The following is a 26,493-nucleotide window of genomic DNA, read 5'->3' as shown; positions in this document are numbered from 1 at the left end:
CCATATAAATCCCACCTCATAAGTTTATAGACTATCTGAACAAGTCGCCTCAAGATCTCTTTATAATCTGTAGAGACAAATCTGCAATATGATTCATATCCTAGAAGAAATGTTTGAACAAGTCAAATGAATCATATACTGTCTGGAAGGAGCTCAGGTATAGGATCTGCATTCTAGATATACTCGGTTGGTATTAAGATCACCTACATGTCTGAAGCTGGATGTGTATTATTCACAGGAAGTGATTAGGAGTCATACAGAGAATATCTGGCCTTTGAGTTCAGCAACTTCCAAAAAGCAGCGAACATAGGAATACTGAATGAACACTTTTATCCCTGATAACATAACAATCTTGGGACAGGGGCTATTAAGTTCTTATTTTATCATTGGTGAGATGAATCTTTAATCTCAGCACATAACTAGTGCTAGTAGACCTAACTTCATGGTAACACAGTGTGTGTGGTGCTTAGACATCTGTAAGAAAATAGGAAAAACTTGTAATGTTACGGTTTTATCTCAGCAGGTGTTGTCTCTCCTCCTCCTTCTACTGTGATTGGACAAACAAAAACCTTAGCTAAAGTTACATTCAGTCCCAATGTTGTTGAGCAAACCAAGATTGCCCGAAATGGAATTCTGGGAGACTTCATAGTCAGATACGATGTCAACCGGGAGCTGAGTGTCGGAGATGTTCAGGTACTTTACATGGCTGATCTTTTCCATCTTATTAGCTATGCCTGAAATGGTTTGACTGCCTTGCACACTCCGTATATCCCAGCAAATGTTTTCTAAGTGAAGGCTTGTAAAAACTATGCAAAATAAATCCAATAAGTTCGCAACTACAAGATGGACTTAAAAGAAAGGACATGCTTCACTGAGTTTCTTTTCTGTATTTGCTTCTCAATATATAGGCCGCATGCATCTGGATATAGAACCAGGTACCCACATGTATGTGGTGGTTCTGATCCCTAGGTACATATGTTATATCCTTACTGCATTTGGAAGAAAACCAGTGCCCACCACGCAAGGAGATGGAGAGAGTTCCAGTAGGCCCCTCACTGTGAATGAACAGGGGACAAGAACCAAGAGGGACACTGAAGGGAGCTCATCCTCCAATGCAGACACACAGATTGAAAGCAAGATCGGGTGTGCTCAGCCAGTAGTGATGTGTCTGGGATACTGAATCACAATCTTCCCTTCATTCCTAAATTCATTTTTCTTCTACAGATTCTTAATGGGTACTTCGTACACTACTTTGCACCCATGGATCTACCTCCCTTACCAAAGAACGTCGTCTTTGTCCTTGACAGCAGCGCATCCATGGTGGGAACAAAACTAAGGCAGGTGAGTCCTTGCATGTGTTATAGACTTGGTGACTTTAAGGTTGTAGAGAGCTTGTTTCAGGCTTCATCTTACCAGGTGGATTCTTCACCACTCTGCATAAAAGTTCAGTGCTGTCAAAACTGAACAGATAAGATTTTGCTGGGAAGTTCTATTCTGTGCATTTTGAAGAGAGGCGGATTAGAGAGAATTCTCAGAAAAGTGCATTCAGCAAACCATTGTGTCCATCTTAGCAGAGAGAATACAATCCTGTCTTTACATTACAGAACCCTTGGAAAAACGATGTATGACTCAGTGAGTTCTTCTGAAAGAAAAGTCAGTTTGCCATGTCTGAGAATCTGATTCTTTCACTGCAAATCTCAGACATTTTCCCAGGACACAGATCTTGACACGAGTCAGCATATCAAACTGAAGATCATATTATCAACACTTAAAACTGGCCTTTCATGTGGAGGATTCAGGCTGGTGTCTGAACATTTCAGTATCTCCAGTTGTCTGAACTGGGTAGATGGAAACCAGCTCCAGACCAGGATCCAACTAGTTGGCTTGGACGGGGTACTGTGTCTGGGGGAATATAGTCTTCTTCTCAGCATGATATTATCAGTCCAAACTAGAATCATAGAATCATAGAATCACTAATGTTCAAAAAGACCACTAAGATCATCTAATCCAACCATCAACCCATCAGATCTAATCTAATTGGAATCTGAAACACTTAAATCTGGAACAAAAAATATGGAGTGTTACACAAGTCATAGGTACACCTATCTGGACTATGTAAAGTTGTTAGGTTATTATTTAGTTCCTAAATGCTTAATATATAAATAAAATATATTAATATAAAGTTAGGAAAAATATGTATTTAAGTGCTTTAAATATTTTAAATCTTTATAAATCTTTCATCTGTAGTTTCTATCATTCCTGTTACCAGTCAGTCATCAGAATTATTGTAACACAAAGTAAATTCTTGCATTTCAGCAAAGAATTTAAGTGGCAAAGAAGCAGAGAGAAATCAGTATTTCAGTTCTGGTCTGACAGATACATCTCATGTCTGTACTCACACTTCAGACAAAAGCCAAGCTTACATCTTATACATCTGTGCAAAAGCTGTGGTAAAGTTAATACTGTTCTCTTCCACTTGAAGACTTGCTTCACAGTTATGAGATACGGAAATGTTAGGTGGCTTCTTTCTGCTGAAAGGCCCACATCTTTGCCTTCTACTTTATTATCTACTAATGACAGTGGAAAGTGTCACTTCTCGCATACATTAACATGGCCTAAAATTGCTCGAGGAGATGTTTAGATTACTTATTAGGAATAATTTCTTCACAGACAGAGTAGTCAAGCAGGCTGCCAAGGAAAGTAGTGAAGTCCTCATCCCTGAAAGTATTTAAGAGACGTGTGGATGTGGCATAAAGGACATGGTTTAGTGATAGGACTTGGCAGGTCAGCTTGATGGTTGGAATTAATAATCTTGAAGGTCTATTTCAAACTAAATGATTCCATGATTCTATGATACTAAGACACCAGTATGAGGTTTCAGCTTGCATGGATGTCATGTTATAACTCTACTAGAACGACTGAAGGCTAATGGCTTAAGCTTATGTCTTATTCAGTTAAGGAGCTCTAATTAGTCCACTCAGGCTCCTTTGTCACCTGCCTAGAACATGGAGTGATGGAAAAATAAGGAAATTGTGGTTATTTGAAAGCATTGTGGGGTTTTTTTTGTTGTTGTTTTTTCCCTTGGCCACTAACACTAGCCTAAATGTCCTTCATGGACACAAATTATGGTAATTCCCTGACAGTTCTCTGTCTTTGATCAAGGACATTGTGGGTGTTCGTGCCTTTCTATCTCTGCTAAAATCTTCACCATCTGGTTTCAATGGTGTTCATAAATCTTCATTTAGAAGCTGTAGCTTCTATTAAATTAAATTATCTCCATTTTAAGCTAAAATGACTTTTATGGCTCCTAATTACTTTCCCCGGTGACTGAAGTAGCAGAGAGCTGCTAACAAACACACCTAGCACTGTGCTGAAGCAGGTCTTGAATGAAGATGCCTTTGAATCACTACAAATTCCTCTGGACAGAGCCTGGCTTTTGGCTTTCTGTTATCCTGCTGAAAAATGTCAAGCCCCCCCTTGCTGAATAAACAGGTATTACCCAAATGCACCCAGCTCTGCACGCTGTAAGCAGTCAGGAGTACAGCACTGAACCATGGAAATTAGGACTCTGGAGGGTTTGGTGCTGGAGTGAGCTGCACAAAGTTGTTCCTTGGGTCAGCAGATTAACCTTGTACTAGGAAAACCTTTATTCTCCTCCTGAGCTAATTAGCTTTTCTTTTCATATACTTACTAGAAACAACATGACCAGGGATTAACCCTTCAAGGTCTGCTTTGTAGCCTAGCTAACTTCTACTGTTAAAAATACATACATCTCAGGCTAATTAAGTAGAAATAAATGCCTCTTAAGCCTGAAGCAAGGGATGTGTCTAGCCAGGTCTTTTGTCAAAGGTGTATTCAACTTTTTGCCTGTTGCCTCAGATACACTCTTTTAATGGAGAAGATGGGTATGTTATGTAGGAGTGCTATGTTCAGTAAACATTTATCTTCCTCTGATTTTAACTGCTCCAAAACCCGAAACTTCATTGAGTTATGGCCTGAATCATAAACAAACAATCAAAGAAAACAAAGTGAACAAAACCTAAACAAATACTCCAACTCAAACTGCAGATTAGCTAAGGAATACCCAAGATCTGGGACTGACTGAACAATAGGTCTCTTTCTGTAAACCAGTCACAGCCATGATTTCTGTTTGCTCAGTGGCCTTTTTACCCAATTGTTGCTATCACGATGTTTGTTATATTATCAACATGTTCCCTGGTGGCAAGATACATCTGAGCAGAGGAAATGCCTCCTTTTCTCTCAGACTCCTGCAGTTGTGGTGGTAATCCGTGGTAGTGTATAGAGAGCTGGGAATTCCTGTGGGATGGTGTTCCCTCATTTCTGTCTGCTGAGTCACATGCATGATCAGCTAAAAATACACTGGTCTCTTGTAAAGAGAAGTCATTCAGGTCAGCTATGGTAACTGTGGCAAAGTTTTTAGGGCTGTAAAAGCATGGGTGAGAAACATCAGCTGTGTACTCTTTTCGATAGCAACTCAAGATTTTGTAATCTTCAGTTATCTCCCTTCATAACATTAACAGCAACATGACTCAAATGGGGTCAGTATTTCATGCTTCCTGCAGTTCTACAAAGTTATTTCCACTTTTCATCTCCCAAACTTTTCTAGCTCTTATGTGATTTTTTACGTGTTTGCACCTTCCTTTTATTTCTCAGATATTTCAGCCTTTGAAGTAACAAGACATACAGACCTAGTTGCAAACAGACATAGTGGGACTGGTTGATCACCTTAAATGAAGGCATTGAGACCCCTGAGACATCCCCTTCATATCAAAGAATCATAGAATCATAGAGTCATAGAATCATAGTCATAGAATCATAGAATCATAGAATGGCCTGGGTTGAAAAGGACCACAATTATCATCTAGTTTCAACCCCCCTGCTGTGTGCAGGGTCGCCAACCACCAGACCAGGCTGCCCAGAACCACATCCAGTCTGGCCTTAAATGCCTCCAGGGATGGGGGATCCACAACCTCCTTGGGCAACCTGTTCCAGTGCGTCACCACCCTCTGGGTGAAAAACTTCCTCCTAATATCTAATCTAAACCTCCCCTGTCTCAGTTTAAAGCCATTCCCCCTTGTCTTATCACTATCCACACTCATAAACAGATAATGCCCCTCCTCTTTATATGCTCCCTTCAAGAATTGGAAGGCCACAATGGAGTCTCCCTGGAGCCTTCTCTTCTCTCAGCAAACCAAGCTCAGTTCCCTCAACCTTTTTTTCACAGGAGAGGTGCTCCAGCCCTCTGATCATCTTAGTAGCCCTCCTATGGACCCGCTCTAAGAGCTCCATGTCCTTCCTGTACTGGGGGCCCCAGGCCTGGACACAGTACTCCAGATGGGGCCTCACAAGAGCCGAGTAGAGGGGGACTATCACCTCCCTCTCCCTGCTGGCTACTTCTCTTTTAATGCAGCCCAGAACACGGTTGGCCTTCCATGCTGTAAGCGCACACTGCTGGCTTGTGTCCAGCTTCTTGTCCACCAGGACCCCCAAGTCCTTCTCCGCAGGGCTGCTCTCAAGGAGTTCTTCCCCTAGTCTGTATAAATACCTGGGATTGCCCCAGACAATCACCAGGGACTTTGCCATGATTTTTCAAATAGGATGGAGCATGGCTCAGCTACCACATCAGCCATCTCTCTCAGAACCCTATATCACTGAGTATATATTAGCTTTGTGGGGAAGACTAGGTAATGTGCACCATTGGCATCCTGTTTCTGTCCTCAAGATCTTTGTTTCTTCCTTTGCAGAGAGGAAGTAAGCTCTGTGTGGAACAGTTGCTTTTAATAGGAGTCAGAAGAGCCTGGGGAACAGGTTGTATCTGCAGGTTTTACCAGGAAGCAAAATGGTTTTATCCTTTGAACAATCTGACCTAATTTTTATGGGCACCTTTTGTTTCAGGGGTTTTGTTTGTTTGTTTGTTTGTTTTGTTCTAGAGGACATTTCACTTTTACAATGGTATAATTAGGAGAAACATGGGCCAGGCATAGGTTCACCACCTTGTGACTGCCATGATTATCCTCAGCTTCAGACAGCATGGTGAAATGTATCAGCCTGAACTCTAGTGCTACACATCAGGCATGCTCTAAGCTATGAATGTGCCCACATGAGGATGGGTTTGCAGATGTTTTGCAGACTTGGTAAAACGAAGTTGTTTCAACCATGGCTTAATTTCACCTTATTTTTCCCTCAGGCAACAAATGCCCACACACTTAGTTGAGCAGTTGGCTACACCACAAGCCTGGCAGCTTGTCAATGGTAGTGTGCCAGGCTGTAACTCTCTTTGAGGTTAATTGTGCTAGGAGGAACTCAACTGAAGCTGAGACCTGCTGTGCGTTTGCAACTGCTTCAGTTTATTTGCTTGCATACAACCAAGGAACACTGTTGGCACCCCTGATTCATGACCCACACTATGTGAGCCCCTTTGGAAGCCTAAATGCCTTGTGTGCCTCTGACTCAACACCCAGGCTCTCTCTGAGCAGTTTCAGGGAGGAAAGAGAGCAGACAAGCACCTCAACACCTAATTTTCTCACTTCAGGCTCCACTTATTTCTGCTGGTTGCTGCAGAGCTGGCTGTGGGCTTGTTGACTACTAGTCCAAATAATGGCTGCTGTCCAGGAGAACAACTTTAAACCACCAGGGAACTCTGGAAAAAATGCTAATCCTAATTAAAACTTTTAGTGATTTTAAAGCTCTGCAAAGAGAAAAGATTTGTCAGCTTTCCCACTTCCATTAGAAAGTAACCATCTGAGATAACGCAGAGGAACTTTATGCACTGCATCCAGCACGGACTAAATTGATGCAGCTGCCGCTTACTCAGGAATGCACAACAGCAGTCTTATCTCACTCCTCTCTTTTGATGTGGATATGTAATATGACAACCACTACACTAAATAGGTTGTCAGATCCACATAGCCCTTGTCTTCCCAGCTTCCAAAACCGTGCAAATACTTGTCATGCAACAGAATAATCTACTTTTCCAAAACTCTAAAACTTATAAATAATGACAGGGTCCCACAAAGAAACAAGCAAGCTTCAGAGCAAGATGCCCTCAGATATTCAGGACTGAAAACATCATTTTCTGGTTTTAGGACTAATAGCTGATTTTTTCCACACTGAGGCAGTAGAAGTAAGGACAGCATTTTCTAAGAAAACCCCAGCCCACCTGTAAACAGCAAATCCTTGAATTGGGTTCAGAGCAGATAGGAAGCAAAGGCAAGTGCAGAGTTTGACATGGAGGTGCTGCTACGGCTTGATCTAAAACCCTGTGAAGACAGTGAGAGTTCTCCAAAAGGTTTCCACAGAGCCTTTGCTGAATTCATTAAAGGATAGGCCAAACCCACCAAAGTGACCCCACACAGCCCAGTGATCACCAGGCAACTCTATATAACAAGCAAGGGGCAAAATCAAACTGGAAGTCAGTCTATGAGTCAGGATCAATGAGGTCCATGACCAGGCATAAGAGTAGCTGTGACAGAGCAAGAGACAGATACGTGAGGCTCAGACTAGGACTGAAAGCCCAGGCTGGAGCTTAAATGGAGCCACCTGGTCCATGGGTAGAGGTCTGGATGGAGTCCCCAGAGGAGGCTGACCATTAATGACCATTAATGTGGCTCAAGGCCTTTCATACACATGTTGTGAAGCTCCAGATCTCTTTTTCACAGTTCTTTCCAGGCCAGAGCTGTGTTTTCTGTTTGCTGGAGCAACACTTGTGAGTCAGGGCTGGCATCTATTCATGTTTCCATCATGAATTTGCTATTTGAAGTTAGGTGGGTTATCTTCTTTGCCTCTGCTTGTCTCCTTGCAGAGTTTTGTACAGACTGGGCTTATGGCTGTTCAACAGCCTCAGAGTCTAAAAGACATTTGATGTTGGCCAAGAGCTATTAGTCTAACACTGCTTGCAGCAACACTGCTATTTCCAAGTTAATACCCCTTCACCCTATTACGGGGTACACACTGTAGGCATTGCTCAACTGGGACAATCTGTCTCGAACTGTAAAGAACAGTCAAGGCTCTGAAATAACTACCTGGGACCTTCTAGAGAAGCCTACAACAAGGAGGTCTTCCTTATTATGCTACTGTAGAAAGAAGTACAACAGTCACAAAGCAGTATTCATAGGCAGATTCTGATTCAGGAGGTGGGTGCTACAATCTGTGTTATATAAAGAAAGAGCTTTTGCTTGGATAGTTACTACCTCAGCTTTGCAGAGTTTTGGGCAAAGATTTGGCCTGAGTTCATGTCTGATGCAGTGGCTTGGGATGGAGGTGGGCAGGGGAAGGGCTGGAAACAGAGGCTTGCAGGACTGAGGAGAGTGGGAATCCTGGAGCTGGAGCTGCTGAGATTTGGATATGGAAAAATGAGAGGGGAGCAGGTGCTGGAGGACTGTGAGGGCTGTATAGCAGATTCTCAGGTGGGAACAGGCTAATTTACTATTTTTATTTTTTTAACAACTATTCAGTGTTTTTCATTGTTCAGTGTTAACCCTGAGCAAAAGTACAGAGATTGTTCCAGCCAACCACTCTCCAAACAATCGTTGTCATCTGAGATGAAAATGAGGAAGTTGCATCACAAAGTAAGAAGTTTCACAGCTGAAGGAAAAAGGGCAAGGTCTATCAGTGGTTGCAAAGTTAGGATCTCTTTGGAGGGATAACTTCATCTTTGTGGAAGTACAGCACTCCCTTTCATGGATAAATGAAAGGTAGCAGCTAACTGTTGCCGAAACCCAGGGCCTGTGCTGCTGTCAACCTCTACTTGGACATACCAGTTCTTCCCAGTGCAGCTGATCTCTGTGACAGGGGCAGAGAATGAAAGTCCCATGTTCTTGGAATGATTTTAATGCACTAACTCCATCTCCTGAGACAGAAGGAGAGGTATCAAACTCTGTATTGAGGGCATGGGGTTCTGTCCCCTTGGCATTGACCTTTTTTGCTTCTAGCTCCATGGAGATTGTTTGTCAAGCTGACGAAGGAGTGTTTGAGTGTCCAATTGCAGCATTACATGATGTGACTCTACTTAAAATGAGCTAAATGCAAAACAGGACTGTGGTCTTCATACACTGCTGTGTCAGTCTGGCTGTCTGTCTTGGTAGCCCCATTGTTTTCCATGGAGTTTTTTCAACATGGTAGCCTTTAAACATTTCTCTTTGACTAATTTTACAGGAACATTTACTGCTCCAGGTGTAATACATACTGCACTGTTGATAAGGGCTTGAAGTAATGATGCATGGTACTGATAGGAGCTTGCCTCCTTAAATCTTTGTACAGACATTTATTTATATCCTCAACACTGCTGCCAGGTTGCAAAGACTTAATAACTAGTCTGCCCTCTGTGTGCATGAAACCCCAATTACTGAGAAATCAGATCATCTTGCAGTTTTTCATGTATTTATCCTCATCATGCTATCGGATGCTAGAGGAATGCAGAACCTCCAAATGATAGCTAAATTTGTCCACACCCTAGAGTACAGTTCCCACTGAACAGGAATTTACTACTTCAATACCTTGAGCAGATGTGGAGTAATACAACTTCCTCGATAGAACAGGCAACAGAGACAGGTCCTTCTAATGATGGAGAAATTCGTTTGCAGACAGAAACTGCAGTGCACCTTTTCTAAGGCCAGACAGGGAGTCAGCAACGTTCAGTTGATTAGCAAGGGATCTATGATGATTTGGGGTGAGAGACTGGTACATGCACTAGAGACAGTCATTTATTGTCCAGAGCTCTACAACCAAACTCCCTCTCTTCATATGCTAGCATCAGCATAAAACAAAATGCTTGTTGTCTAGAATTGTGAAGGAGTTTTCCTTGGTTACGCCATCAGTGTCTGCCAGGAAGAAAGCACAAAGATACATTGTTGGGGAGGGGGTGAGATTCAGTCCCTGAACTGTAGGACACTCCCAGCAGAGGAAGAAAGGGCAGATTGTCCTCCCCCAAGAGGGGTACAGAGGAGGGCAAAATAATCCAGTGATACGCTTCTGGGTTAAAACCCATTTTTGGTTCAAAAATCCTTGTTGCTGACAACTGGCACGTGATTTGCATTATGTAGGCAGAAAGAAAATGGGCCATGGAGGAAAGAAAACCTCCTAAGAAGTGGCATCAAACCTCGGTAGGAATGATGCTGCCAAAAGGACTTTGCTCACTCGGCACATCAGCTCCTCCCTATAAAATGACAGTGGTGCTCCCACTGACTTTCCCTTGGCTACTGAGATCACAGACTGGATCCCAGACCAAGTATGTAGCAGTACCTGCTCTGGTCTCAACAGAACTACTTCAGACATACCTTGAATGCTGGCCTTTCCTGACCTCACAGTATGAATCCCTCTGACAGACCATGGGCAAATGGATCAGGTATTTCTGTTTTAGGAACATCTTAGAAAAGCCACCGCTGGAGCTCTTCACTGGCTGTCCATGTTTGGAAAAGGAACATTATGAACCAAAGCAGGAAGGATGCTGGGGAGGGGAAGGCCAGATCTGTTTTCTCTCCCTGTGCTTCCTTACTGTGCATTGCCAAACAACATATTTACTTGTACTTTTCTCCTTCTCACTGTAGGAGATCTGGTTTCTGAGCCCTTCTCTCATCTGTTGTACTCTGAGACAAGTTACTGGGCAGAGCTGTGGCATTCTAAATCTCTTTATGCTTATGTCTTGTGCCATAGCTTGTCAAGTACGGACTCTCTCAGGAGATCCGGAAGGACAACATAAAGGTCATGATGCACCCAGATCCCAAAGTAATGAGTAGATAGGCCTCAAAGGTACCTGGGTAGTTGTGATCTCTCTAGCTCAATATAGGATACTACTGTCAAATTTTGTCTTCTACTTGTGTCTTTCAATATATGGTTGCAGATCATAGAATCATTAAGGTTGGAAAAGACCACTAAAATCATCAAGTCCAACCATCAACCCATCCCCACCATGCCCACTAACCACGTCCCTCAGTGCCACATCTGCCCTTTTCTTGAAGGAGCTCCAGGTGTGGTGACCGCAGCACCTCCCTGGGCAGCCTGTGCCAGTGTCTCCCCGCTCTTTCTGTGAAAAATTTTTTCCTAATATTCAACCTGAACCTCCCCTGGCACAACTTGAGACCATCGCCTCTCTTCCTGTTGCTGTTACCTGGGACAAGAGGCTGACCCCTACCTCACCACAACGTCCTTTCAGGGAGCTGTAGAGAGCATTAAGGTCTCCCATGAGCCTCTCTTCTCCAGACTGAACAATCCCAGTTCCCTCAGCCGCTCCCCATAAGACTCATGCTCCAGACCCTTCACAGCTTCGTTGCCCTCCTCTGGACACACTCCAGAGCCGCAGTTAATGCCTTCCTCTCTTCTGTCCATGTTCTTTAACCTCCTTGATCTCAAGCCCATGTGGTTCCCTATTGCTGGCTGGAAATCTGGAAAAGGGCTATCACTGGTTCCGATGTTGCGTTGTCATGCCGTTGTGAAGACAGATGCCAGCTGTGTTTGGGCATGCAGGGCATGACTGAGTGTTGCCAAGTGATCTCAGAGGTAGTGCCTTGGTGGGTGCTGGGAAGAGCTCTCTCTGCATCTGGAAGTCATTTCCAAATGAGTCTGAGTTAGTGCTAGGCCAGAGACACCCATTATTTGTACAGAATTGGACTCAGCATGGACTGAAAGTCTTTTGATTTTTATGGGCTGGCATGAGACTTCGCATAAGGGATGTAGGACTGGGATGGAACACTTAGAAATGCTCCTAGGCAATGGAAAATTTAAATATGTGGGTCTGGGACATGCATTATAATGAGGTGTTTGAACTGTGTGCTCGCTTCATTGCAGAGCCAGTGTCTGTCAATGCTGTGGCATCAAACAACCATACATTGTCTCCCTTTGAACTGCAAGTTTCCAGGGTAGCGAGACTTCACCCTCACCCTGCTCCTCAAACAACCAACAGACTGTGGGAGAAATGTCACCAAGGCTCAGATTCCTCCTAAAAGGTGACCAGATGGTCTGACATCATCCCAGATGTCACTGAGGCAGCTCTTTATCCCAAGGAAGGGCTGAAGGCTCTCAGCTGCCCCAAGGGAGCATGTCTTTTCCTATACTTTGTTCCACCAATGTTTAGCTAAGCAGAGCTAGCCCCAGGGGCTAGATGGAAAGGTAACAAGTGGCAGCTGAACTGGAGTGTAGCTCAGGGAATTCTCTACCCTGCTGATGTTGAGGGTCATAGAATCAGAATCGTTTGACTTGGAAGGAATCTTTAAAGGCCATGCAGTCCAAGTCCCCTGTACTGAACAGGCACACCTACAGCTAGATCAGGTTGCTCAGAGGCTCATCCAGCCTGATCTTGGACATTTCCAGTGATGGGGCACTTACCACATCTCTGGGCAACCTGTGACAGTCCTGTGTCATCTCAGCCCCAAATAATCTCTTACCCGTAGCAAGAATAAACTAGAAGAGGAGAAGTTGTGTTGCATGTCCAGTTATCAGAGTGGAGGTGGTAGGGATGGTGGCTGGGAGCTGGCTCATCTCTGACCTTGTATGTTTGAGAAGACATTATCTGCACATACAGTGTATAAGTGTGAATCCATATTCAGGTTCTTATCATTTCTAAAGCACAGACATTAACTGTGATCATTTTCCAGCTACTCACTGTCACCCAGCCTTACACCATCATTTTTCTGGTCCGGATCTGGACCAGATATAGCCCTGGAGACGCCTGTTTCAAGCCCAAGGTTCCAGCTGTACTAACAGCTCATTCAGCATCACCATTTCTTGACTCAAATCCACTGGTATGGCAATTCAGTCTCCACCTTTCTGCTCAGTTTCATCTATGCTAATTGGGGGCTGGGGAGGAGGGGAATAAGAGGAAACTTTCCTTTTTAAATCCTGATTCAAAACGTGTTGATGATAGCGACAAACGATTCCCAGTTAGCCAAAAGTGATTTTTTTTTTCAGCTGGTCAGTATTGCTATTTTCTGTCACTCTTTAATCCTTGCTCTGACCTCCACACAAATTCGCATCTAGCCAGGCAAACGCTTTGGGACAATTGTTACACTTTACAGCAGCTGGTACAAGAATGTTGGACTCTTAAACTGGACCTCCCCATTCTGAGAGGGTTGGATCTATGCTCAGCTTATCACCAAAATGAGATCAGCATCATCTGCTTAGCCATGGGGAATTATCTGACCCTCACCAGGGAAGAAATAGTTAATTTTCTGCCTTGCAGGAGAGTGTCTTTGGAATGTGTTTCAGTGCAATGACTCACTGGGGCCAGGGGGGAGTGGAAGTGCAAAGACCCCATCCACGGAGCAGCTTGGGAATCCCACTCCTTGGCTGCTCAGAAACAGGAGAGATTCCAGCTGTGGCCATACAAGGCCAAAACAAGAAACCTGCTGCCGTGTCCAGAGTGAAGCTGCTGCCAGGCACTCCTTGCACGAAGAGCTCTAAATTCTCTCTTGGAGGCTGGGGAGACTGGAGCAAAGGGCTGGGCCTCTAGAGCACTCAGTCATTGCAATGCATTTAAAGATTTCAAGCAATTTTAACAAGAAATTCCCCCTGTTGAAAGCTCAATTTGCCTGCCAGCTCCTGAACTGTATCCAGCCTTCCAGAACGAAGTCACGTCTCTGTTGCAGTGCATTTATGGGTGAGGGATATGGCCAGCAAAGCACATGTTGCCAACCTGTAAGGGCTTTCAGGATAAATCCGGAGACTCATCCTTAGAGGTGTTCAGGGCCACATTGGTCGAGGCCCTGATTGTGCAGCCTGATCTGGTGGGTGGCAACCCTACCCACAGCAGGGGATTGGAGCTTGATGATCTTTAAGGTCCCTTCCAACCTAAGCCATTCCATGATTCTATGATCATTATGGGCTGGGAGGAGAGATGAAAGCAAACAGCATGAGCAAGGCAATTCAGAGCGCTTTGGGAGAGATGGAGAGCCAGTTCAGCTCATTCTAGCTCCGTGGTGCTCAGAACTGGACAGGATTAGGTCTTGAGGTAAGTTTCACCTTCTCTATAGCTGTGCTGCTCAGCTTTTTGGATGCAGTGCTGGTCAACAGGCACTTCCAGACAGTGACTCAGCCCATCCTAAAACCTATCCAAAACAGATGGGATGAATTACTCTCTGGAGGTATCTCCTTCTGCCTTAGAGAGGGATTAGATGAAGTGCCCAGCTTTCTGATGACTGAGTTGGGAACATTGAATCCCACGCTTCATTTTTACTGAGGATGAGGTAAAAGCTACATGAGAATGAACCATTTGGCCTTATTCATATTCTCCTTCCTTTGGAGCAATACCATGTGCACAAACACTTGTACGTATATGTTTGTGTATATTTGTCTATCTATATTACACAAAATCAAAGGGTTTTTAATTGGAAGTTACAGAGACAAACAACTATTCAAGATGTCAGAATCTGGGTTGCCTGTTTGTCTTCATTAATAGATATTAGAATGTTTTCCTGGTAAAAAGTGGCTCAGATTCCATGGAAACAGCTTAACAGTGACCAAAAAAAAAAAAAAAAAAAAAAAAAAAAAAGATGAAAAGGAAAAAGAATATGGAAGGAGAGAGATGGTCCCAGCCCCACATTTGGATCCTGTGTGAGGGTGTGTGGAGGAGAAATAATGCTGCATTTTCTAGGAAAGTCTGCTTCAGTTCAGCAGTTCTAGCTTGGGTGATGTGCACACACAGACTGCACTGCTGTTCTGCATTGTTTCTCCCTTTCTTTTGGCTGAATGCAGACAAGAATGTCAGAAGGACTTTCTGGGCACGCTGGAGGTGAGATGCAGTCTCAGTGACAAGGCCAAAGCAAAATTATTTTCCTCTTGTCTTTTTCTCGGAAAAAAATAGAGCTTTTGGGGCCCAATAAATCCCTCTGAGGAAAGTGCAATTTGACAGATTTGAAAAACAACCAAAAAAAAGGCTTTTTGAAATGGGAAATGTCAAGTGATGTTAATTATAATCAGAGCTACAGTATGGCTAATGAGATTTGGGGAGTTTCCCACTAAATTATTCTTTCTAGGCCTGTTTCCCTCCCCTGCTCACACTGTGGGGTTGTATGCGGGGAGCTGTTGTGGTCTCATTTTTTCCCCATCTTGTCCAAACTTTTCCTCAGCAGAGGCTGAGATGAAGACATGATGATACCTATGCAGGATAGAAGCTTCTCCATTTTACTTTCTGCTCACTTTGTTTCCAGTTTTTGAGGGACAAATGAATAGACCATGGTCATTATTATGTTATAAACACAAGTGTCCTTTTCTCCACTGCATGATGGCCGCTTTGCCCTTTTATGCATACATGAGAGATGTTTTTGCCTACTAGGAGGAGGTGGCAAAATTTTCCCTAGAGGAAAAAAAGCATACATGGAGGACAGAAGCAGGCAGGGAGGAATCCAGACCTGGTTCCAAAATGCTGGAAGCTAAGGGAAATATTTCCTTTAACTTCAGATGGACCTCAGGCTGGAAGCCAAGTCAACAGTTGGGAGGATTAGAGATTCCTCTGTTGTGGGTAATTTGTTTGCAGTTGCATCATCAGCTTCCATGCAGAATCCAGAGGGATACTAACGGCACAGCTTGATCAGTTCCTTGAGAACTTTTCCAAACTGTCTTTGCATAGCACAATCAGGCCTAGATACGTCTGTTTTCCAGCAATACTGATTATCCTTTCTATTAATTCTGGACAAATCTTTCATGCATTTCTCCAATAGGCATGAGAGAAACCTTTAAATGCCAGTGGGTCTGCCATATTATTCCTTATAATTCTTATATATTCTTATTATATTCCTTATAATTCTTATTATATTCTTTGGAATTTCAAAGGCTTAGTGGTGACCAAAAATGGGCAGAGCTGAGAAGCTGCTGATGCCTCTGCTTACAGTTGTTGCCTCATATTCCTCTCATGTGTTTTGCATATAAATACAGGGTATGTTTGAACAGACAGGGAGCATCTTCTCTCAGCTGGTCTTAATAAGCTGAAGTTTGTCTCCATGTGGGCACAGCTGACTGGATGATATATCAAAGTTGGTCACAGTGGGAAGTCTGAGCACATCTGCACTCTTCCTACTGGCTAATTCACAGTGGTCTGTCTTTTCTGTCACACAAGAACCTTAACTTCTCCCACTATGAACTCAGCTTAACATCAGCTTTTCTCTATCTGGATGCTTGTATTTGCATGGGATGACAAACAGCAGAACTATATAATGTTGGTATATTGCTGGAAAAACAATATGCCTGAGACCAAACTGACTAGCAGGTAGAATTAGCAATAATTAGGACTCATTTTTTTTCTTATTCATTTGAATGTATTAGCTTATACATATGTTAATTGCTAAAACTATTCATTGGAGTATATACAAGCCAATCAGTACTCTAATTATGAACAAGGCATATGCCTCCTTGATATATTTAGAGGTATTTCAACTTTTAAGTAACCTTTTTAGCCATCTGCCACTTACAGCTTAATTCAAGTCTAGAAGGCTTTAGAAGAAATCTAGAAGTCTTTTGGTATTACTTAACATTATTCAGTATCCATTATTCCAGGGGGCATGTCTTCATGAGCCAAACTGGTAAGACAGAAACATCTGTAAGATCAGTAAATGTCTTCAGAATTGATTCTTGCCTGCTAGAGCACTGGCCATTGAACCTACTCATCTTCTTTCTCTTCTCTTTTCAGACCAAAGAAGCTCTCTTCACAATCCTCCAGGACCTAAGGCCTGAAGACCACTTCAATATCATTGGCTTTTCCAACCGAATAAAGGTCTGGCAGCAGGATCGGCTGGTGCCAGTTACCCCAAATAATATAAGAGATGCCAAAAAGTATATTCATAACATGTCACCTACTGGAGGTAGGAATGAGATTAATATTGTTATTCAGAATTCAGTGCCCCTGTAGAATGTAGTAGTAAAAAAAATAATAAATTAGTATTTATTCATGGGACAAGGGAGCCTCTTCCCTACCTTCACTCGGGATTAGGTGACAGAAGGATACGTGTCCTGTACCAGCTTTATGATGGGCAGCTGTCCCCAGAGCTGGTTATAAGATCTGATAGACTTCTTAAAAACAAATTGGGCCCATTCTCTCAAATGTGGAAGGGGGAAAGTTCCCATCTAAGAAAATAAAACATATTTTCTTAAGGACACAGGAAAAAGAAAACATATTGCCATGAAGGACATACAGGACTGGTACAGTTTCTGAAAACCTATATATAAGTAGGTACATGATTTGGTCTGATATGTGAACCCCAAGGACTAGCCAATCTGGGCTATCAGATTACCTTCTGCAAGAGATGGTTCCTTACCTAGTACTTTCTCCTTCTTCTCTCTCTATCTTCTAACAAACAGTAAGGAGCAGCCCTAATATCATTCAAGAAGTTTTTGTCCCTTTTTGCTTGTCCCTTACTGTCAGGAGTGAAGAAAGAACAGGAGGCCTCAGAGTGATGGCAGAATGCAGGCATGATTTTGAATTAGAATCAGTGGTCTCTTCTCCTCCTCCTCTCCTATGGACAGCAGTATTTAAAATAAATAAATAAATAAATAAACCCCAAAAATGAAAGGTTGAGGGAGCTGAGCTTGTTCATCTTGGAGAATAGAAGGCTCCAGGGAGACCCCATTGTGTCCTTCCAGTACATGAGAGGAACTTACAAGCAGGAAGAAGACCAACTTTTCATACAGTCTAATAGTGATAGGATGAGGGGGGATAGTTTTAAACTAAAAGAAGAGAGATTTAGATTAGATATTAGGAGGAAATATTTTATTCAGATGGTGGGAAGGCACTGGCACAAGCTACCAAGAGAAGTTGTGGGTGCCCCATCCCTGGAGGTACTCAAGGCCAGGTTGGATGGGACCTGGGCAGCCTGAGCTTTTGGGTTGCAACTCTGCCCATGGCAGGGAGGTTGGAACTAGATGATCTTTAAGGTCCCTTCCAACCCAAACCACATTAAGATTCTATGAAACATATCGAGGTTTATAATCAAGAATACTTTGGCAGCTGTGCCCATCCTGGCTGAGGACTCTGCAGGTAGACAGAGATGCAAAATGACTTATGCAAATTGTTCTTCATGCAAAGGATCACAGCTGGCTGAAGGTCGAACTGGGTCTTCCTATAGTTGCCCTTGAGCAGTGACCACTCCTAGCAAAGGAAACGCTCTGACGGAAAAACACAGAAAACAGATGGTTGGCCACACTGTTTGTATTAAGAGGGAAAGAGTTTAGGAAGTGTTCAAGGGACCTGCCCAGTTAAACAATTACCAATAGTGGAACTAAATTCAGAGTACAAAGCTTTCTACTACTGAAATGCCAAAGTGCAGGGACAGCTGAGTTTGCCCGTGAACCTAACAGAGAACAAAAGCAAAAGGAAATGATTAACTCTGAGGTTCAACAGGAACGTGCAGTGATAGTCCACTGCAGGCCAGCAGTACTTCAGTTTTGGCTAACTCTGCATTTTCCTTATAAATATGCTTGTGGCTTGAATATCTTCCTGTGAACGTGAATGCACTTTGGCTCACAGATCAAAGACACAAAGCATGTACTGTGCTTACACTGCTGTCATAGTCACACTCCAGAGAAGTAGGAACAAAATACTGTGCCACAGTATTTGTGCATGTGGCAAATGTACCTGTACATTCTCATCTATTTTCTCTTCTCTTCACCTCAGGCAGCTCCTTTTGTCATAGGAAATTGTTTGGTGAAAATACACTCCTCGACTGACAAAGCCATTTCTCTTCTCTTTAAACTTTGAGGATCACTCACATTTGAAGAGTTGTACTGACCACTTGTTCTGCGTTCCCATCTAAAGGGTTTTTCTCTGTCTCTCCAAATCCTGTGCCCATCAGACAAAGTGGGCAGAACTTGTTTTCCTAGTTCAGATACCAGCTGGGAGAGACCCATAATTAAGTTCAACTATTTTTTGTATGCACTGGCAGGGCATGGTATGTACTATGACTCTGCTTACCATAGCTGATCGATTGTTGTACAGTGAGACATTCAAGGATTCAGCAATTTCATATAATAAACTGCAATTTATAAATTAATTTATAAGAATATAAGCAGTTAACCCAAAGTGGTGCTAGCAGAGCGAAGCTGAGTTAAAGAGCTAGAGCAACCTCATGCAGAGAAAAAGAGCATCCTGATGAACAGAGATGCTCCTATTCTACTAAAGGGAGCATAGGGAAATTATTTGCACTGCCCCTAGAAGGTGAAATGAGCTAATCTTTTTGGTGCCTTCCTAGGGACTAATATTAACAGTGCTCTCCAGACGGGTGCAAAGCTGTTAAATGATTACATTGCTCAGAACAACATCGATGCCAGAAGCGTCTCTCTGATCATCTTCCTCACGGATGGAAGGCCCACTGTTGGGGAAACACAGTCATCCAAAATCCTCAGCAACACCAAGGATGCCATCCGTGATAAATTCTGCCTCTTCACCATTGGCATTGGCAATGATGTGGACTACAAGCTGCTGGAGAGGATGGCACTGGAGAACTGTGGCATGGTGAGGCATTTCCAGGAGGATGAAGATGCAGCCAGCCACCTGAAAGGGTTTGTTCAGTTTTATCTGTCCTTCATGATTATCCAAGGGATGGAACACCTCCCCTACAAGGACAGGCTGAGAGCTGGGGCTGTTCGGCCTGGACAAGAGGGGGTTCCGTGGCAACCTGAGAGCGGCCTTTCAGCATCTAAAAGGAGGCTACAAGAAAGAAAGGGACAGACTCTTTAGCAGTGTCTGCTGTGACAGGACAAGGGGAAATGGTTTCAAATTAAAAGAGGGGTGATTCAGATTGGATATAAGGAAGAAGTTTTTTTATGATAGGGTGGTGAGGCAGTGGAATAGTTTGCCGAGAGAGATGGTGGGTGTCTTGTCCATGACATCTAAGGTCAGGCTGCACCAGGCTCTGAGCACTCTGATATAGTTGTAGGCATCCCTGTTCAATGCAGGGGAGTTGGACTAGATGACCTTTAAAGGTGCCTTCCAACTCAAACGATTCTATGATTCAGTGATATCTGCATCAGTTTCTAGCGGCATTATGGGAGGGAAATCTTCTAAAGAGACATAGCAAGAGACAGGAATTTGTCTGAGGCTCAATTCTGGATGAAAGATGCAGAGTATACTTAGAAATTGAGACTGCAAGTTTCTTTTTATCCGGAAATTGTTTCCTTCCTAGCAGAAACTCTGAGGTGTACTGGAGCTTCCTAGCCCCATAGAATGTTTCCTTTATTTAGAACACTCTTTTAGACATATAAAGCTGGAAAGACAAGTGTCATCTCTCCTCAAATGGATAGAGGGAGAAAAGGATGCATTGATCACTTTACATTGACAACATAAATAGCACAGAGTGGCTTAGGAATGGAGATACCAATTTGGGGTAGAAAATTATTTCTTTATATTTTAAAAAAGCTAACCTCATGCCCAAACTCCAGAATATACTTCTTTGGAAAAACAACAACAACAACAAAAAAACATAAGGGTCATTCTTGATGTGATCATGTAGTCATTTCATTCCCTCATTTTTCTTTGTGACTCAAACTCCCAACAGGTTTCTTGTAATTCTCAACATTTAGTAGGACTAAAGATCATGTTTCTCTTGTGTCATCCAAGGGAGGACCCTAGTGAGGAATTGCACATAGGTACCTTAGGTTTTGTCTGAAACATCAGGCAACATAGACCCATCTGCCACTCCACCCATGTCATTTGCTTCTCCAAACATGTATTTTGGATAGCAAGTGGTATCCCCTGGCAAATAAAGGATCTGCTGATTGACCGGGCTGCAGAAACCCAGCATAGCAAGTACTTGTTCAAACACCTCCATCTGATAAACAGCTCACTGTTTATCAAGCTCTGTGATGGTAAACCCATTTGGTGCCAAATTTCTTTTTTGTAAGAAAAGGTAGAATTATTTACTGGAGGCCAATAAATCACTGGTGGAGGGGAAATCTATGTGGGTAACGATGTCATTTCTGATTTTTGTGCTCTGATTTTTGTGGCTTCTATTTTCATGCAGATACTTCCTTGCACTGTATTATCAGACAAGCTGTATCCTTCATTCCACCATTTTTTTATACTCTGGGAGCTATTTCACAGCATGTTTTAAGATTTAATTCAGTCATGTTTTAAAACGTGTCAAGGTCTTCACAGTGAAGACACTGAGTGTTCAGAGAGACTTTAAAAGAAAGCCAACTGATTCAGGCTTTGGGTTTCTTTTGAGAGAGAATAAAATATAAAGTGCAACTCACCCTTCCAATAATCTGTATGAGGAGATGTGAAAAATAAATGCTAAACTAAACTAAAGAAGGGCTGAAGCCAGCTCCTTATTTGTTTACAAAATCAGGCTGAAACGATTTGCCAAGAGACGTGGAGGCTAGCGTTTAAATAGGAAATCTAGCATTCCTGGAGCAGCCTGGGAAGATCCATCAAAAGCACACTGCTGCAGGAAAAACACAGTACTGTAAACCTGGGCCTTGACCCCTTGTAAAAGCTTTCTGGCCTGAACATCATAGGGTATTCTTAGAAGCGGGGTAGGGACATGTTAACAAAGCATTATAGGATTAAACTCTCTGGTTCCATGGAGGCCGTTGCTTGCTCCAAAAGAAAATTAACAGTAAGGCAGCACTGATCTCCAGGCCTCCCTTATTTAGTGGTTAAGATTCCTACAGTCATTTGAAACATTCTCGATTTTTATTTTCCTTTGGCTCCCCAGAAGATGACAGACTCTTTAGCAGGTTCTGTGGTGACAGAACAAGGGGAAATGGTTTCAAGCTTAACGAGGGTAGATTTAGGTTGGATACAAGGAAGAAGTGTTTTACAGTGAGGGTGGTGTGACACTGGAACAGGTTGCCCAGAGATGTGGTTGATGCTGTGTTCCTGGAGACTGTCAAGGATAGGCTGGATCAGATCCTGGGCAACCTGATCCAGCTGTGGGGTCCCTGTTCATTGCAGGGGAGTTGGACTGCATGACCTTTGAAGGTCCCTTCCAACTCTAAGGATTCTATGATTCTATGATTCTAAAATAGTATTCCTGTTTATCCCACACTGATCATCCCAAACTGTAGTAACTAGGACTCTTTCCAGTAATGCAGGAGTTTTGGTTTACTACAGCTTTAGGGGCCTAGCATCTGCGTTTTATAATTTCTGGCTCTGGAATTACACACATAATACCACTAGAAAGCTACAGGTAATAGCATGTTTTCTGTGTATGCTTTGAAATAAATGCGGTTCTTTCTGTGAGCCTGAGAAACCAAGAATTATTTTTAATAAGCATATGTAAGTGGACAGAGGTATCTTCTTGTGGAGCCCTTGAATTGTAGAGGAAGTTAGGCGACTGCCAGATCGTGCTGGGATGCTTCTGAACAAACTGCAGTGAGTCTGTTTAGATATCTGCTCAATACTGAAAACTAAAAAAGGGCCAAGAATAACTTTGGCTGAAAGGCACCTGTGTAATCCAGCCTCCTCCTCAGGAACTAATTTCAAAGTTAGGTGAGGTTTACTGAGGCCTTGTCCATCAAGTTTTGGAAACCTCCAGAGTTACAGACTCCCCTGCCTCTGGGAGTCCAGTAACACAAGTGACTGTAAAATTTGGGGTCTGGTAGCTCTAACTGTTCCTGAAAGTCTTGGGAGATGTGTTAGTCTGACTGTATCCTTGGCTGTGTGTAAGTGTAAGAGTGTATGCATGCAGTCACATTACTAGTACTTGCAGTGAAAAATATATCTTTATTTCAGATTCTATGATGAGATAGGAACACCGCTCCTCTCTGACATCCGTATTGATTACTCTGAAGACAATGTGGAGCAAGTCACTCAGAACTTCTTCCCCAACTACTTCAACGGCTCTGAAATTATAATAGCTGGCAAACTCATCAACCACACGTCAGATAGCCTCCATGTGGAGGTGACTGCTAGCAACTCCAAGAAATACATCCTTCTCAAAACAGATGTGGCTATCGACTTGCCAAGCACGAATGACATCAGAGCTGTCCCTGGTCTAGAAGATGGCAGAGGTGATCAAAATTACATTGAGAGGGCATGGAGTTACCTCACCATCAAGGAACTGCTTAACTCTCGGCTAAAGAGTAATGACGATCAGGAGAAAGAATATTTGACAGAGAAAGCAAAGTCAATGGCCCTGGCTTATAATTTTGTAACTCCCTTCACCTATCTGAAGATGAGAGAGGCTGGGCTCCATTCAGAACCACCTCACGAGGAGCTTATCAGCCCTTCTACTGATGGCATTGGTGAAAAGTTGCAGAGCTTGCAAGGACACAAGGCACCACCAGGTACGAGGTGAAAGTAACTATATGCTGGTAAGAGTTTTTTTTTCACATGGTTAATCTCTCATGGCTGACTTTGGAAACAGGGGTGATCTAGACAATGAACTGAGGAGTAGTAAACAGAAAAGTGGGGTTTTCATATTGATTTTGTTAATCAGTATGTTAATCAAGGTCGCTGGGCAACCTTGATTGAGCAAGACCTTTTAGACACAACTCACCTCGTAGAAGCATGCACTGCTGTTTAGAAACTACAAAAGAAAATCTGGTGTTCTGAATGAAGCTTGAAGTAGCTACAGGAATATGTCCCATAATTTCTTTGAGTAAATTTTTGGGAGCATTAGTATGCTATGGCTTTTTCTGCCTCTCAGTAACAGCCTTCTCTCCTCACTCCCAGGTATACGCAGACATCAAGATAAACAAAGAATTAAAATCTCCAAAACTTCAGGTCAGTGCCAGTTTTCCTAATCTTTGTAATCCATGATAACAGCAGCTGATTTATAGAAACTTCAATTGCATACCACCATGGTGTAAGCATCCCAATAAAATCAGCGAAGACCCAATTTACTAGCCTGCAGAGTAGGGAGGAAAATGAAAACAAAAGCAAAAAACAAAGGGTATCAGGAATGAGGATAAGTGTTGGGAAACACACAAGGTATTTGATCTACAGTATTTGATCCCTGTGTTTGAAAATACTGTAAACTAGTGAACAGGAAGTGTGTTCTCTCTGTAATTGAACTGCTCAAAAAAATGTTAGATATTTACAACCTAATATTGTTGAAACATAACAATGTTGTTGGAGAAGAAAAAAAGAGAAAATTCTATACTGTTCTACTATTTTCCCATTGCTTCTGCAGCTCAACTTAATGTTCTTGACATAATTAAATGCTGAAGAATAAGCCCAGATCAATAATTCAGACTTGAATTTCACTGAATAAGATCAAATTTACCTTACAAAGTAGGGTTTTGGCTTGTCTTATAACCACACCTATCTGGTACCTGATGGCTGGTAAAGGATTTAAAAAAAATAAAAATACAGTCATGGGATTGTTTAAAATCTGTTATTGATGTCTCCAATCTGATCTTGGCCAGGAAGGTTCAGTGGGAGGTGTGCCCATGAAGCAATCTTTGGTTAGAGGACATATTTATATATGCTGTCAGGGATGTTGCCCACGAACAGACTATGAAAAACAGGAATATTAGACACTTGCATGGTAAATCCCATATGAAATAGTATTTCAGGAAGAAAACACCCCAATTTTCTCCTGGGCTACTTTGGGTTTCAATTTTTCATTGAAAACACAATGCCTTCTGTGAGAAAAACAAAACAATCTTTGTGAAATACAAAAGCAAAGCTTGGTGTTTCCTGGCAAAATGTCTAAAAACAACAAGCAGCCCTTAGGGAAAAAAAAAACAACTCAGGAAAAAACACTCTTTGAAAAGCAATTTTGTTATATTCTTAAACTCTGTTTTTTTTGTGTATGTCTCTCACATTTGTCTCTATTCCATGTCTTCCCAGCGGATGGAGACCCTCACTTTGTCATTGATTTTCCCTCCAGCAAGTTCTCTGTCTGCTTCAATATTGATGGAGAACCAGGAGACATTCTTCGACTGGTCTCTGATCATAAGGAATCTGGTGAGCAGTTAAGGAAGTTAAAGTCTTCATTGACTAGAAGCAAGGGTGTGACAATCGTGTACAAAACAGCCAAGACCCTCTCAAGTGTGTGTACCACTTCATTCCAGCTAGGCTGGAGAGCTCAGGTCCTGCTGACGAGAGTCCACTATGGGCTGGGAGTTGTACTTGACCAGTACTAGAACAAGCAGAAGAGGCACAGCTGAGTAAACAGCCACAGGCATTTTGAATGCTCAAATGCTGAGAGATCCCACAGGGGATTCACCTATTTGGTTCAGAGGCAATGCATTTCTTTGATAGCACAGCTTCACTAGTGCTCTAGTTACAAGGTCACAATGTGCAAATGAAAGATTTAGCAGCATAGACTCATCAAGATTCCTTGTATAGTGGAACTTTACTCTCTACTCACAGCACAGATTGATTGCTCCAGGACAGAGTGAAGCATCCAAATGAGTTGACCAAACAGTGAGGCTTTTTCAGTGAAGGGACTACCAAACTGGTTACTAAATCATGATAGCATTGTTCTCAAGGCTATCACAAACCCCCACAGTTCCGGATCTATTTTGCACGAGCCAGTCTGATAACCAGAGGCCAAAACTGTGGTCTGATCTGATCTGGAATTCTAAGCAGGGCAGCTAATAAGCAGATTATGTCCTAAGCAGGAAAATGGTGGGAGGCAGGGGTGTCAAAACCAGAGATAACTAACACACTTGTTTTGCAAAGGAGATAAACAACTCCAACAGTAAAGTCACAAGAATTATTTTCTGTGGTCTACCCTCCATATTTTTGCGTTCATGCCTGCCTTGGTAAATAAAATCCAGATCCTGGCAGTGTTTCCCCTAGATTTCTTTCACAGACTATGTGTGTGCTACTAGTTGAGTGATTCCATGGCTGAAATGCAGAGTGAGTTTAAGGAAAGCAGGCTAGCAGAACTAGCCTGTTGAGTCTATGAAGATGGAAATAATAAAATCCCTCAGGAATGATGAGGGGTAGAGAAATTTCACCTGTGTACTGATGTCTTGGGTCTAGGTTGGATTAGCCACTAGCTTCCTCCCTTACTGTTCCCTGTTCACTGTAGGAGAGTTGGACTAGATGATCTTTAATGATCCCTTTCAACGGTTCCACAATTCTATACAGTAGCTGTGTAAAGACCTGTGGGAAATAAGCCACTTCTTACAGGCAGGAAGTCACAAAGGTAATTAAAATGACTGGGAATCTTGCTTTGGACCTCAAGGCTTCAGTTGGCTCAGTGAGATCTGCATCTTGGACTACTTCAAAGTGTTTCTTTTGGGGTCAAATCTGAGGGAAGCTGGAAGGACACTGCTGGTAAAACTGAAAATAACCCAGTCAGAGTTCAGGGTACTCCTCTGCAGCCACACAAAGAGAATCTGGATTTTTTCCACTGGCACCTGAAAAGGTTTAGCACATCACACTGTTGTAGTTCAGGCTATTCCCTCTGTGGGTCCTACTCCATCATTAACGTTGTGGCCAAGGTAGTAGACATTACTCTGCAGCTATCCAAGTTACACCTCAAGAGTCAGGTAATGAGGGACATCAGTCTCAAAATGTAAACTGCCATGAGATCCTCTGATACAGCAACTTTTGGATACGTTCAGGTCCTGTTCCTGGAAGAAGTTCAGTCT

General features: G+C 42.7%; 1 protein-coding gene across 2 annotated transcripts in view; it reads left to right on the top strand.

The window, feature by feature from the left end:
* Nucleotides 1–26,493, top strand: part of ITIH5 (inter-alpha-trypsin inhibitor heavy chain family member 5) — a 47,469-nt gene that overhangs the window by 16,109 nt on the left and 4,867 nt on the right. Inside the window, exons 6-12 of one of the 2 annotated variants that reach the window (XM_015294316.4) lie at nt 524–693; nt 1,225–1,341; nt 16,634–16,805; nt 19,188–19,497; nt 22,673–23,226; nt 23,615–23,665; nt 24,737–24,853. In XM_015294316.4, the coding sequence (XP_015149802.2) occupies nt 524–693; nt 1,225–1,341; nt 16,634–16,805; nt 19,188–19,497; nt 22,673–23,226; nt 23,615–23,665; nt 24,737–24,853 (1,491 nt within the window). Of the gene's footprint in view, nt 1–520; nt 694–1,224; nt 1,342–16,633; nt 16,806–19,187; nt 19,498–22,672; nt 23,227–23,614; nt 23,666–24,736; nt 24,854–26,493 lie in introns of both variants that reach the window. The other variant, XM_015294280.4, reaches the window with a different exon arrangement.

The sequence above is a fragment of the Gallus gallus genome, chromosome 1, assembly GCF_016699485.2.
Source record: "Gallus gallus isolate bGalGal1 chromosome 1, bGalGal1.mat.broiler.GRCg7b, whole genome shotgun sequence".
NCBI lineage: Eukaryota > Metazoa > Chordata > Aves > Galliformes > Phasianidae > Gallus > Gallus gallus.
The sequence above is the reverse complement of the archived record's forward strand: the minus strand, read 5'-3'. Positions and strand labels throughout refer to the sequence as shown.